Here is a 14580-nt window from a genome sequence, read left to right as displayed (position 1 = left end):
TTGCCCTGGGGTGTTGAGCAGCATTGCTCTACCTCCTAATCAGTGGCACCACTTCAGTTGTGACACCCCAAAATGTCCCCGGGGGAGCCAAAGCTGCTCTGCTTGAGAACCCGTGAGGGAGGAGGAGGAAGTCTGGCTCTAGGGCCACTGCCTTGCTGTGTGACCTTGGGCAGCCAGGCCCTCTCTGGGCTTTGTTTTCTTCATCTGTGAAATGAGACGGTGAATGTGCTGGTGGTTTGGGAGGAGGCCAGCCTGAGAGCGAGCGGATGATATAAACAAGTTCTTAAATACCTGATCTTGATTTTTAAGGCCTATGAAATGCCACCATTCCTGCCATCTTTGTCTGGGGAAGCGAGGCCCCTCTGACACTTTTAAACTAGGAAAAGGACGTGCTTTTGGGTTGTGAACTTGGTGGTGAGGGTAAAATGAGGCTGTTTCTGCCCACGGTCAGTCTGTTAAGGAATACTCTGACATCCTGCTTTCCCCTTCCTGCCCCCCAGGTTTCCCAGAGAGCCCCATCCTTAAAATTCCTAGCCAATAGCCAATGCTTCATTTGTAGCATGACCTTACAGGGAGACCCCCAAAATTTAACGAGCTGCCTCTGCAAGGGTAATGGGACTTTTACAGCCTGTTGAGGGGCAAAGGGAGATTTGCATAATGTTCCAAGGGGGATTAGGTGGCTGGGGGTTGCCATGGCAACCCCACAGGGATGAATTGAGAATTTTTCCTCCTGGCAGGAGTTGGCCAATGGAGTCTGGGAAGGTGGGGGAAGGAGGGGGAAGGAGGCTGGGGGTTATCTGAGGGGAGGGAGGGAGAGATGGGGAGGGGAGGGAGAGATGGGGAGGGGGGTTGGTGGGTTGGTCGTGCCTGGGATGAATGGACAGTGTTGGGAGAAGCTGTAATTTGAAAAGACTTTCCCTGTTCATCTACACAAGCAGGCTCTTTGAGGACCATTCCCTGGAGTGGGGGTGGGAGGCAGGCAGAGTTTAATGTGTTTTAGAAACCAAGAAATTAAAGTGAACAAATATTTAAAGATTATTGGATCTTGTTAACAGGAAGCCTGGTGGATGGAAACTGAGAGTCTGAAAAATGAAAGCCTTAGAGGCAGAGAGGGACTTGGCTGTCAGATTTCCAGGTCCCTCCCATGGAGTGGTGTCCACCCCCGTGTGTCTGTAGGTTTGGAGTTGAATGCTCTCCAGGACAGGGTATTCACTTGCATACAGCACTGAATTTGGTTTTGAGAGCACTGACTATTATCCTGAACCGAAATCTGCCTCATTTATGCAACGGATGATGAGGTCCTAGCGCAGGACACACCTGGGGCAGGCATGCAGGTCTCTGGACGTCGCATCGCCAGCTCTTTCCAGGGTTAGTGGCCTAGACACTAACTCTGTCCCTCCCACCCCCGCCACCCACCACCCCGCACCACTCCCTCACTTCCTCACTTAGCATCACCATTCCCAATTCCCTTCCTCCCTGGACTCTTGGCAGAAAATGTCTAAGGTTTCTGGTGAGCACAGAAAAGGAAGGTGAGACTCCTTTCAGCAGAGCACGTGGCAGGGTCACCTCACGCCAAGGCCCCCAGACTCCCTCGCCTTTCATCTGCCCTTGCCAGATGAGGACTGCCATCCTTTCTCTGTGTGAAGGGCATGGGGGCCAGTGTCAGAGGCCAGCCCCCGGCAGCGTCCCTGCCCTCCCCCAGGAGACAGATCCTCAGGGTCATGCCAGGGCTGGGCCTTTTCTTGTTCCAAGCCCTCCCGGCATAAAGAATTCAGCAGGCTTCCTCGGAAACATAAATATTTAATGGCATTGTAGTTATATATAATTTGATCAATATGTCAGTGCTAAAAGGGCCTTTAAGGAGGCTCACCTATCATTGAGTGATCTGTGATGTAAACCTCCCCGGCCCCTCCAGGAGCAGGGGTCATTATCTCCCTGGCTGCTAAGTGGGTCATTTATTCACCCCCTTCTTAAAGATACCGTGGAACTGTTTTTTCGTTGAGCCTGTACATGGTAGGGATGGAGCGGGGCCTGGGAGCCCTGCCCTGGCTCTTGCTGGAGGCCTCATCCCTCCCTGGACTTCCTTCTCTCTGGTGATAAAACACCCACTTATTTTATTTCCGTGCTTTCTGAGTTTGGTCCGAGGAGAAACTGCCTGGCAAGGAATTTCATCTTGTAGTCCAATAATCGAGGGCCTATCAATTTAGAATTGCCTAGGAAATGCAATGGGATATTTTAAGGTAAAATTGCTCGGATGCATTGTTCTGGAATCTTCTAATATTTGATTGCTGGGTGACTGTGGCACCTGGCCGCTGGCGCTTCCGCCTTCTGTGCAGCCTCCAACCTCTCCCTCTGCCCTTGTGATGTTACTTCAAGGTGAGATAGACTAACTTTTAACACTCCGGGACATATGTCAGAGAGCTAGGTAAAACCCGATTCAAATTCAAGAACCTCAGAGCAGACTGAAGTGGCCACCTCAGACGTACATGCTTCAAGAGGCCCAGCCACCAGGGTGTGACTTTTCAGAGGTCACATGGCTAGTCAAACAAGGAGCTGGTGAGAAAGCCAGCATTCCACATGGCTTGGAATATAACTCAGGGTCTCACGTAGGTTATCTTTTCCTCAGCTCATCTTTCTCACACGCATCCACAAATGCATCTCCAGAATCACACAGCTCTTTCCAAGAGCCTGCATGGTTGTCCGGTGAAGAAGTCTGTGTTTTAGAAGCGAAAGCAGGGACCTAGGAGCGGCCCCTTGGCTGCCTCACAGGGAAGCAGTGGTTTCCTGCTGAATGAAACACCTTGAGCCCTTTCCTGGCTGGCTGCAGCTCCTTGTGAATCATGGAAAGAACCCAGACAGGAGCAGCTGGACACTCACAGATAGGATAGGACATCCCTGCTTTTGCACGCTCTGTGACTGTTGTGGGCAGTTTGGCTGATGGACACACTCGAATGGTTCGCATGCCATGAAGACTGGTCTGAGGACCAAGCCCCAGCCAGCCCCAGTCTCGCCCACACCACTCAGCATCCATCCACATTTCAAGGTCCATCCACATTTCAAGGTGGCTTGCATCTTTGCTCGTCCTTTAAACTCATGCTCGGCTCTACTTTTCTGAGCTTTCTGGAGGAATCCCTGTGTCACAGAGCAACTTGGGAGCATTTAGTATTCTCAAACTCTAAACGATGGCTCTTGGATCTTATTATCGTCCCCCTCTTTTGCAGACAATAAAATTGAAGCCCAGTTGAGGGAAGGGATTTGCCCAAAGCCATGCAGGTCATTTCTGTGTGGCTCAGGGTTCAGAACTCTAAAGCAGTCAGGTTCCTCTCTCTCTCCTTGTTTGTATTTGGCTGAGGTTAGAATGAAGTCTGCATTTTCTAGACCTGATCAGTACCTGGCAGTTTAAATACCAGAGAGAGAGTCTCAGGGAAGTGGCTGTCAGCTGTTTCTTGAGCAGGCATTTAAATTAAAAGAAAAGCCAAAGACTGGCTAAAGGCTGCAGGCCAGGAGCAAGAGGCTGCTGAGGGTGTGGGACAAGGGCAGGTTCCATCTCCCTTAAGTGTCCTGGGTCAAAGGTCAGAAGGATGGGAACTACAGCAAATGTGAGTGGCCGGCTGTGACTGGAGCAGTGTACTTTGAGAAAGCCCTCTGTTTATAGCAGGATGCTCCGAGATCCTGCTACAGTGAGGAGATGATTGCGTGAATGGGAGTTCCTAAGGCACACTGAGCAGGCAGCTCTTGGGGAAATTACACTCGCCCCCTACTATCCTGTGTTCCGACATTTATTTGCTTAACAGTCTCGATGGAGACGTGGGGCAGATGTTCCTCCCGCAGCCAGAGCCAGTTGGGAGCGCAGACTCCGGATTTCGCAGGATCTCTGTGCACGCCTCTCTGTGTTGAGTAGATTAGTTCCTTCTGAGGAATGATGTTTTTCCACCAGCAAAGCTGCCTTCTTTGAACCACACTTAAAAAGAAACTTTCAAAGGCAGCACCAGGCTCCCCAAACACCTTTTTCCAAAGGAAGCCATCCTCCGGCTGCCTGGCACTCGCCTCCTCCCAGGTTCCCCTCCAAGGCTCTGACTCGAAGGCAGAGGCTTTGCTGAGGCCGCGATGGAGGGAAGGGTGGAGGTCCACCCCGCGAGCCCCAGCTGCCATGTTGATAACGGGATGCCCGGCATTGGCAGAAGGACTTTTCCAACGTAGGCTCTAGTTCCAGTTTGTGATTTGTGACCTGTCCTGACTGTTAAAGCCACACGTCTTGATTCTTTTTTTCTTCCCTTTCTTGGAACTGAATGTTTAGAGCTTGTTTGAATTGGATCAAATGCTGTTTTAACAGCTGTTCTAATCGGAAATGCTGTCAATTATTAACCCTGACAGTAGTTTTTCTTTCAAAAATGCTTCTCTGAGCTCTCTCAAAATGTCGAAATTTGGCTTCTTGGTAGGAAGTCGTTTAGTGAAGTTGCTTAATTGCCAGGCGTCAGTTTCTCCATCTGAAAACTGGAGATTTATAGGAAGTGCCTTTCCTATAGGGTTCCTGTGAGCTCACACGTGTAAAATGCTCAGAACAGCTGGATCTGTGGATGTTAGCCATTATTATTATTGTTAAGAGTGGTTCTGTCAGGCCAACTTTCTATTTGCAGAGCTTCCCGTCCTCAGTTACCACCCTCAAAAAAATAAACATTAAAGAATTAAAGTCATTTAGGGAACAATTTTCCTGTTCATTCTCTGGCCCTCTGCTGTATGCTGAACTCAGGTTTGGATTGGTCTGTGTGGTTAGTTGCCCCGTCGTGTCTGACTCTTTGCAACCCCGTGGATTGTAGCTGCCAGGCTCCTCTGTCCATGGGATTTCCCAGGCAAGAAGACTGCAGTGGGTTGCCATTTCCTTCTCCTGGGGATCTTCCCAACCAAGGAATGGAACCCACTTCTCCCTTGTCTCCTGCATTGCAGGAGGATTCTTTACCACCGAGCCACGGGTTTAGAGATGACCAAGGCTCAATTCCTGCTTCCATGTGGTGGGGAGACCAGGAGGGCAGTGCTGCCCATGGCAGGGGACAGTCCCAGCTGGGAGGGATGGGGTTTGCATACTTTCTCCACCCCCACTTCCCCCCAGAAAGAAATCCCCAGACCCAAGAACAGGGACCAAGGGTGACACCACCTCCCTCCCCTACCCCTCAACCCTATGTAGTCCTGACCCATGATGGACCAGAGTCCTTACTGCCTCTCAGAGAAGCTGGTCTTCATTGAGTCTGGGCCCCAGGAGAGAGCCTGAAGGTTGATATCCCAAGCCTCTGGAATATTCTGTATCTTGTTCTGCTGACTCTTGGTTGACTTGTGGGGTTGGGAGGCAAGAACTGTTCCCCGTGGTGGAAAGGAGAGATGAGAGGGGACTTGCTCTGAGCGACCCAGCCGTGGTCATCTTGTAGCCTGGATGCCAAGCCTGGAACCAGTTGGAGCTCCATGAATCCCAGCAGGTTGTTCCTCATAACCAGAGGATGCTGGGCTTTGGACCAGGCCCTGCAGGGGAAGATTCCACCTGGAGGCAGCCTATGGCCACACGTTTGCTAAAAGATGCGGGGAAGGGGAAGGCTGGTTGGCTACTTCTTATTTTGTCCCTTCACCTAACAAAATCTTGACACTTGACCTGTTTGCTAGAGGAAGTAAGCAAAAGCTAGGACTCCTTTATGGGCTTCCGAGGTGGCGATAGTGTAAAGCACCTGCCTGCTGATGCAGGAGATGGAGGAGACCTAGGTTCAGTCCCTGGGTTGGGGAAGATCCCCTGGGGGGAAGGCATGGCAACCCACTCCAGTATTCTTGCCTGGAGAATCCAATGGACAGAGAGGAGCCTGGTGGGCTTCAATCCAAAGTGTCACAAAGAGCCAGGCACGACTAAAGTGACTTAGCATGCACACACAGGACTCCTTGATAACCACCCGCCTTAAAGATGGTAAGACCTATAGTTACTGAGTGGGCCAAAGTGACAGGGAAGGTTCAGAGCCTGCCGCCTGCCTTCCTGGCTGAGAAGCGGGCAACAGCTAGGGACCCGCTGGGTGCCTTGTGACTGGTCTGGCTTGACCGCTGCTTGAGCTGCTGCCCGCTCCATCTCCCGGTTGTAGGTCAGCACTTTGTCCACCACTGTCCCTCTCCCTAATGCTGCCCACACTGAGGCAGGCCCACATCCCCAGCCAGGGGAGTGTAATATGAAGTCTTGAAACACATATGCAGGGAAACCAGTGAGATTCTTTTGTCTCTAGATTTTACTGGGCATCTAGCATGTACCAGTCTCTGCTATGCCAGTCATTTGAGGTAAGAGACATTGGACCAGTGAGCTCCCTAAGCTCATTGGTAAGGATGATTTATTTTGTTTATTTCTCTTTGCTTTGTGTTTTAAATAAAACTTTCTAGTCTTATTTGGCGCATAAACATGTGACAGGTGAGTGATTATGTTGTTCTCTACAGGTTTGGACTGAGCTGATTGTTTCTAGAATTCCTGATGTATACAATTCTGACTGTTATATTTCATCTCCCTTTCCCACTATCAATCAATGTGGGAGAAGAAAAAGTGAAAAGAAATGAGAAGGGGCCCTATTTTGGACTAGAACTCTTTCCACTTACCTAGATTAATAATTTATATAATAGTTAGTAATCGTCCCAGGAGCCTTATAAGTATGAATGATGGGCATCTAGTGGGCAGAGGCCAGGGCTGCTGCTAAAAACTCTACAGTGCCCAGAACAGCCCCACCCAACAGAGTTTTCTCTGGCCCCAAATGTGCGTAGCGTGGCGTCTCAGGTGGCTCAGTGGTGAAGAATCCACCTGCAATGCAGGAGACTCAGGCTTGATCCCTGGGTCGGGAAGATCCCCTGGAGGAGGAAATGGCAACCCACTCCAGTATTCTTGCCTGGGAAATCCTGTGAACAAGAGGAGCCTGGCAGGCTGTCGTCCATGGGGTCACAAAGAGCCAGACACGACTGAGCACATATGTGGCTAGCACGGATGCTGTGGCAAACCCTCCTGTACAGTGTCCTTGCTGAAGTAAACCCCAAAAGTACAGATATGGCTGTGGTCCCTCCCTTGGAACTCAGCCAAGGATGCGTTTGGAAATGGGACCATTATTGGCACTGGTTGGTCCAGGATATGAGGGACAGTCTTTCGCACCAAAGACTTGCTTTATCCCCAGTGCCCAGTCTAGAGTGTTCCGGGAGAGAGCTGTGATCTGCGATCCCCACCCAGGAGCCCCTGCTGCTCTGGACAAGGGGGGTCTGTGTTGGAACCTGCACTGCAGCCAGCAGCCCCGGGATGTGGGGCCACAAAAGCCCACAGATTCCTAGCCTGAGACCCGTCTCTTCACCAACCAGAGGCATCTTCATCAGTGGCTGGGGACGGGTTGTGGTGGGGGGTGGGGGTAGTAGGAGCGCTGGCCCCACCAATTCTCCTTAGGGCCCGGGTCTGCTTGTAAGCCTTCAGACAGCTTTGCTTTTCCTTTAAATGCACAAGCATTTCTCATCCGGAGTCATTTGACATGCAGATGATCACAGATTTTTAAAGGCTGTTGTCATGGTTTTGTCTCTCAAAGATTGCTATGTGCTGATGAGAGCTCTGAAGCCAGCTCTGGGACCTCAGTCCCGGCAGCCTTGGGATTCAGAATGGGATAAGAGAGGCGATTCTGAGACTTGTCTGTCAGTGGTCCTCAGCCTTCCTGTCTGGACTGTTAACCATTTAGCCCCACTCTTTTTTCTTTTTTTTAAACCATTCTTCATTTGAGATGGCTCACATAGATGGATGGCAAAAACAGTTGATTTTTTCTTTCTTCTTTTTAATTTTTTTAATACTTATTTATTTGGCTGTGATTTATTTGGATGTTAATTGCAACATGCAGGATCCTCAGTCTTCATTGCAGCATGTGGGGTCTAGTTCCCTGACCAGAGGCTGAACTCGGGCCCCTTGTATTTTGAGCGCAGTCTTAGCCACTGGACCACCAGGGAAGCCCCCAGTTGATGTTTTTCGGAATGTGATCTTTTCTGGAGCGTTAGGGGTGGGGCAGAGAATTGATCTGCCTTTCTGTGATCAGCTTAGATGAAGGGCTAGGGTTCCGATAGTTACGTCCTGAGCAGCATCTTAGAGAAGGCAAGGCTTGATCTCTCCAGAAGGAAGCATCGATGGTGGGATTTCCGGCTGGACAGCACTAGAAGGGCGAGGGATTGGTCTGTGGGGGGAGAGGCAGCAGTGGGAAGTGGGAGTGAGGGAAACCCTCTCAGCTGCACATCACTGGGCATGAGGCTAGCCCCAGGGAGCACTTGGCACATGCATCCGGGGGTCTTCCACCACCTCCTGATGTGTCTGGGCGTCTGAGAGTCTGAATTGCAGTTGCCCGTGGGGCCACTGGGCAAAGCAGTTCCTTCTCACCGCGCTGCGTTCGCTCTTATGAAAGGTTTCGCCGCAGTGGGTGGTATGGGGGTTGTTCTTGTTTAGCTTTGCATTGTTTTGGTTAGGGCTTCCATTCCAGAGGAGGTGAACTGTATACTCTGAACCAAACACGGAGACCACCTCTGATAGGAAATTGGAGCTCCTGGAAATTGGGTTGGTTGGAGGGAGTGGGAAGGAATTGCTTCATGCTGTGGAGTCAGCGAGGCCTCCTGGCAGGAGGTCCATAGAGGGTGGAAGGATGGAGCCTGTCGAGGGCCTGTGGTTTGGCGGGGGGTTGCCCTTCCACAGTCTGACATTTTGGCGACTTGATTTATTTGCCTGAGCCTCACGCAGTCTCTTTCCCTTTGCAGACAGAGATTGCGAAGAGGCTGAACACGATTTTAGCACAGATCATGCCTTTCCTGTCACAAGAGGTAAGACCTTCTTTTGCTTTGTCTTCTGTGCCTTGCCAGAGTGGCCCCTGTCCATCCATTCACGTGGACAGAAGTTGACAGCCTGGGGCTTTACAACCTTCTCTTGCATATCAGAGGGGCCGTTTGCTCCTTCTTCAGGTGGAAGCTGTTCCCTGCTTCTCCTGAGCCCCAAGAGGAGGGTCCCGGCCTGTGACGGAGCCACAATGGGCAGTGGGTACCTCTGCCTCTTCCTGTTCCCACCCTTCAGCCCGTCCAAGCCAGCATTCCCAGCCTCAGCTTCCCCATGCCCCAGCATGCACGCCTGGAGACATCTAAGAGCAAGGAAGCCTGTCCAGTCAGTGCCAGGAGCCAGACCCTCTGGGGGGAACCACTTACCCAAAGGTTCTGACTCATCAGGGACAACCGAGTCAGTCATGTCATCTTTAAGCATTCTTTACAGGAGACTCCCCCCCGGCCCCCACCTGAGACAGGGCTGGACTGGAGGGCGGTAGGAGAAAACCCTCTCCAAGGAGGCCCCTTGGTGCAGGGCAGATGGGTGGGCTGCCCGAGAGGGGCCCGTAGAGCTTACTGCAGCTCGGACAGGGCTGCCCTCCAGGCCCCCTCCACCTGCACTCCCTCCTGGGTGCTAGGTGTCTTGAGTGAGAGTACTGACCCTTACCTGATTGAATTCCTGTAAAAGCAGGATGTAAGTGATGCCCTCGGGTCTCACAGCCCACTAGGGGAGACAACTGCCTTATGAAGCCAGTCAACCCCAAGGCTGAAGGGAATGAATGCTCTAAAAAAGATTAAAAAAAAAAAAAAGACTTAATTTTTTATAGTGCTTTGAGGTTCATAGCAAAGCTGAGTGGACGGTACAGAGCTGTCCCCTAGCCTCCCCACCATCAGCACCCCACCCTGGAGTAACCGATGACCCTGCCTCACACGCCATCAGCATCCCAGCATCTCAGCGTCATCACCTGAGTCCATAGCTTAGATCAGGGTTCATCGTGCCATGTTTGCTCCCTATTTAGACACGTGCTTTTTTGGTTTGTTTTCTGTTTAGATAGATACAGGTTGAGTATAGATACATGTACTTTTCTTCTGAACCCTTCGAATGTAGTTGCAAACATCCTGACCACTCACAGCATTCTCCGTTCTCAGGCTGCCTCTCCTAAAAACAGGACACCTTCCTGTTGTATGGACAACAACACTGTCGCTGCATTTAGAAGGGGAATAACCATGCAGCAGCATCGTCTGATGTCCAGCTCTTTCTCAGAGGCCTCAAATAAAGATTTTTTTTCCTGTGGTAGAGGGCGATAGTTGACAAATAGCCATCTTTTGGCTCGTTTATATTAACTTAAAATTATGGGACGTTTTCATTACAGAAGTAATACATGCTCATTGAAAAGGGTTTAAAGGGTTCCCCGTCCCCCAAGTCCTGTTTTGGTTCGTGGCCCTGGCCTGCCTCCTGTTAGGACTGTGACCCTGCCCGTCGCGTGTGGTCCCCGCACCCCCTGCCTCCTCGGGCAGGGAAGCCGCCACCTCTAACCCAGACCTTGTTCCTCCAGCACCAGCAGCAGGTGGCGCAGGCGGTGGAGCGAGCCAAGCAGGTCACCATGACAGAGCTGAACGCCATCATTGGGGTACGTGGACTCCCCAGTCTGCCTCTCACCGTGTGTATAGCCCTTTTATTCCTCCCATTTACCATAACCAGAGACAGACCCTGACCTCAGCTGGCCCCAAAGAGTGGCGGCCCCAGGGCTCCAGTGCCCCCAGTGTCTCACGGGCTTGGACCCACCTAGCTATCTTCCGCAGTGGCTCCCCAGTTGCCTCCCAGTCCCCAGATTAAAGGGGTATCTGACCCAGCCCTAATCCACCTCTAAATTCATCAGCCCCATCCTACCCTGGCTTTTGGCATCTCCAACAGAGAAGGGGTGGGCTCTGGGATCACCTTGGAGGCCAGCCTGATTTCTCCCACCTCCCTGGGGGCCTGACCCTTCCCTGGCAAAGATCCGCCCTTCTTTGGCCTCCTGAGGTCAGAACTGTCTCTGCTGTTCTGTGCTGTGAAGCGCGCTGTGGCACTCGGGTCTGGGCCTTGCTGTCCCGTGCGCTGAGCTGCCTGGCTGAGCACCTATCATGGACCTGTGTGAAGTCCAGCCAGGACCCCTGGCCAGGTCTTCCTGACTGAGTGTGGATCCCCAAAGGAACTTCTGAACAATATACATTCCAGGGCACCCCCCTCAGAATTCTTTTCCATCAGTCTGGGGTGGGACTGGGAATCTGTGTTTTTCCAGATCATTCTGAAACATAGTCTGGCTTGGGAAGCAGTAGACAGGTTGGCTAGTGTCTCTCTAGCCCTTTGATTGGTCTTCACTCCTCTTCTTGTCCTTAAGTACAGTCATTATTTCAAGGTGGAATTAAAGGTGCAGAATGTTCTGGCTTGGTGGGATGAATAATGTCACTGGGCTCTTGATTCTGGGGAGAAACCTGGGGCCCTCTGTTCTAGTTCCACTTTTTTCCCATGTGACCTCAGGCAGATCCCGTCTTTTCCTCGCACCCTAGTTTCTGCATCTGTTACAGGAGAGGGGTGGACCAGCTCATCTCTTTGGGCCAGGACTGCTGGGAGGGCAGGGTTGGAGTGACAGAGTGATGCTGGTGGATCCTCACCCTTCATCATGTCAGTGGCACCCATGATGGTTATGGGCTTCCATCCTTCTGGTCTGAGTTGCCTGCGGATGGCTGGGCAGGGGAGCGTTAGCCTGGTCTGAATCCTGGGAGTGGTGGGGGAGGGGCAGACCCTCACCTGCTGTGCAGGAGGAGCAGAGAGGAGGCCGGGAAGGAGAACATGAGTGGGTGGTTACTGCTTCTAGTTGGTGATCTGGGAGGCAGAGCCCCCCGCAGGGAAACCATATTGTACAGTTTGAGATCTCCTCGGAGACCACCCAGCCCAGGGTCCTGCAGCCTCTAGGCTCATGAACTTTGGGGCCAGGTGCTTTGTACGGGAGGGTGTTCAGCAGCAGCCCTGGTCCCCACCCACTGGGTGCCGGTGACCTCCACACACAGTTGTGACACCCCACAATGTCTCCAGACATTGCAAAATGTCCTGGTGAGGGGCCGGGGGCAGTGCATGAAAGCGCCCGAGGTGGAGAGTGACTGATTCAACTGATGCCCTTGCTTTATAGAGGCTGGGAGTGACAGCCAGTCACACAGGGTTCAGGAGCAAAGTCAGGCCAGACGCCCCAGGCTGGCTGTCAGCTCGGGACTCCTCCCCTGCCACCTCCTGCCCAGTCCGGCCCTGTGTGGGGGCAGTGTCCTCCTCCTCAGTGGCAGTTCACAGCTGGATGGCCGTGCTGAGAGTGCTGGGCAAGGGCTCAGGGTGGGAAGTGCCTTCTCTGAAGTTTCTCCTCTCCCAGCCCCTCGCCCCCATCCATACTGTAGGCCCAGCCCTCCCACCCCTGCCACAGTGGGGTCACCTCTTCCCCCGACCGCCTCCCCCTTTGGAATTAAAATCCTCTTATGAAAATAGTTTTTGAAAAAAAAGTTCTAAGAAAAAGTGGAATTGGGGAGAAGAAGCACTGCTTGGATTAGCTCTGCTTCCTTCAAGGAGTATTTAGGAAGCTACGCGTTAGGTCAAGGCAGCTCGAGGCAGATATTGGAATTCAGTTAAAGCCAACGAGTGGGGCCTGTGACCCCCATTTTCGAGGTAATTGCTTCTCCGGCTCTGAGTGAACGCAGCCGTCGCCCTGTCATTAAGCAGGCAGCCGTCTAATCGCTGAGCCTGCCAGAGCCTCACAAGGCAGGAATTACGGACAGGCTCTTGAGCCAGGGCATCCTGCAAAGGAGGGAGAGGGAGAGTGGGCTTGTGGCCGGCTGACTCAGGAGAGTGATGGGAAGAAGGTGGTGAGGGGCCTGGAATCCTGCCCCAGCAGTAAAAGGCAGGGAAGGGAGGGCCCCGACAGCAGCTGGTACCTGCCCCATGGCACAGCTGGATTTGCCCCTCTGCGGGGAGGAGTGGCCCGGCCTCCTGGTCTGGAGCTGAGGGGCCTTGGGCAAGTCACCTAGTTCCTCCAGGCCTGTTTCTTCATCTGTGGAAAGGTGAAGGGCTGGGCAAGTGTCGAATGATGTGCCCGCTTCAGTCAGTCATCTGGGGCTCTCTTGGGCATGGGCTGGAAGGATTCTGCCTTCGTGCCTTGGCTTATGTCAGAGAGAGGTGAGAGATCGGGTATCTGACAAGCCTGGTCACTGGCGTGCCTGCAGTGAGGGGCATGTTTATCACACAAGTTAGAGGATTTCTAGTGTCTCCCCTCCAGGTGAAAGGGGATGGAGGGACTGACGGAGGCCCAGGCTTGCTGGTCTGTGGGGCCACTGGGAACTCATGTCCATCTGGGGAAGGCAGGCCTGAAGGTGTGTGTGTGCTCGTGGAGGGCCTACAAAACCCGGTTACTGCAGACCTGATCCACATCCTCTCTTCTTGGATCCAGGTTATTAAGGGAACCTTAGACAGTCAAAAGATTCCTGAGCATGGGGGCGGGGGGCAGAGTATTGTCCCTTGGTCAGCAACTTGCAAAAGGTTTCCCTAGGCAGATTAGACACAGTGAGCTGAAGGTACCCACCACTTCCAGAGCTCACGTTTCAGTTTGCTCCACGCTGGCTCCAGGTCACTGAACCTGGCAGGTGGAGGGGTTCTCACCCCACTTGCTGCTGCTGTTCAGTTGCTCAGTCACGTCCGACTCTTTGAGAACCCAAGGATTGCAGCACACCAGGCTTCCCTGTGCTTCACTATCTCCTGGTGTTTGCTCAGACTCATGTCCATTGAGTCAGTGATGTTATCTAAATATCTCATCCTCTGCCACCCCCTTATCTTGCCCTCAATCTTTCTCAGCATCAGGGTCTTTTCCAATGAGTCGGCTCTTCGCATCAAGTGACCAACTCACCCCACTTGTCCACTGACAAATTTGGGCTGTGTTCCCTTGAAAATTGTTAGCGGAAGAGGATATTATAAAGTGTTGGTAGCTTTTTTTCTGGAGTATAGTTGTACTGGAGTATAGTTGATCAGTGTTGTGTTAGTTTCGAGTGTATAGCAGTGATTCGATTATACATACACGTGTATCTCTTCTTGTTGAAATTCTTTTCCCGTTTAGGTTATTGTAGGATATTGAGCAGTGATCCCTGTGCTACACAGTGGGTCCTTGATGGTGGTTACTTATTTTTTTTCAGGTGAGGTAGGGGTGGGGTGAGGGTGAGGAAGAGAAAGGGAGGTTGTAGCTTGTCACAAATTGCACAGGATGTGCTGAAGCCAGTCCTGAGGTTCTTGCATTCCCTCCACAGTGCTGATGAGCTGGGTTCGGTTGACAGGGGGACGGATGGTGCAGAAAGGGAGCCTTAGAATGAACGCATCCTTTTCTCTCAGCCGGGGGCCATGGTAGAGAAAATTCACGCTGGGCTTGCATTCTGGCTCTGGTCTCTTTGGCTTAGCAGGGTCATTTCACCGCCCCTGAGCCTGTCCCTGTCTCTGAAATGGAGTAACAGCATTGTTGTGAGCCCTCCAAGCTGTAGTAGAGTACAGATGCACAATTTCACCTGGAGCTGGGGGGCCACTTCTGTGGGCAAGAAGTAGAAGGACCAGGCAGAGGTCGGGGCTGCTCTCCCCTCCCCTGGGAGGCGAGGAGTCTCCATCTCATACAGCTGGGACGTCCTCAGTGGGTCTCAGCCCTGGAAAGGCTTAGACCACTTCACTAGGTTTAACCCAAATCATGAACCTGAGAAGCG

General features: G+C 52.2%; 1 protein-coding gene across 8 annotated transcripts in view; it reads left to right on the top strand.

The window, feature by feature from the left end:
- Window positions 1–14580, top strand: part of TLE3 (TLE family member 3, transcriptional corepressor) — a 48193-nt gene that overhangs the window by 13757 nt on the left and 19856 nt on the right. For 4 of the 8 annotated variants that reach the window (XM_055536855.1, XM_055536853.1, XM_055536854.1 and 1 more), the window contains exons 5-6: window positions 8770–8832; window positions 10380–10454. In XM_055536855.1, the coding sequence (XP_055392830.1) occupies window positions 8770–8832; window positions 10380–10454 (138 nt within the window). Of the gene's footprint in view, window positions 1–8769; window positions 8833–10379; window positions 10485–14580 lie in introns of all 8 variants that reach the window. The other 4 variants (XM_055536850.1, XM_055536848.1, XM_055536849.1 and 1 more) reach the window with 1 other exon arrangement.

The sequence above is a fragment of the Bubalus kerabau genome, chromosome 10, assembly GCF_029407905.1.
Source record: "Bubalus kerabau isolate K-KA32 ecotype Philippines breed swamp buffalo chromosome 10, PCC_UOA_SB_1v2, whole genome shotgun sequence".
Classification (NCBI taxonomy): Eukaryota; Metazoa; Chordata; class Mammalia; order Artiodactyla; family Bovidae; genus Bubalus; species Bubalus kerabau.
Note: the sequence above shows the minus strand (reverse complement) of the source record. Positions and strands in the feature narration are given on the sequence as shown.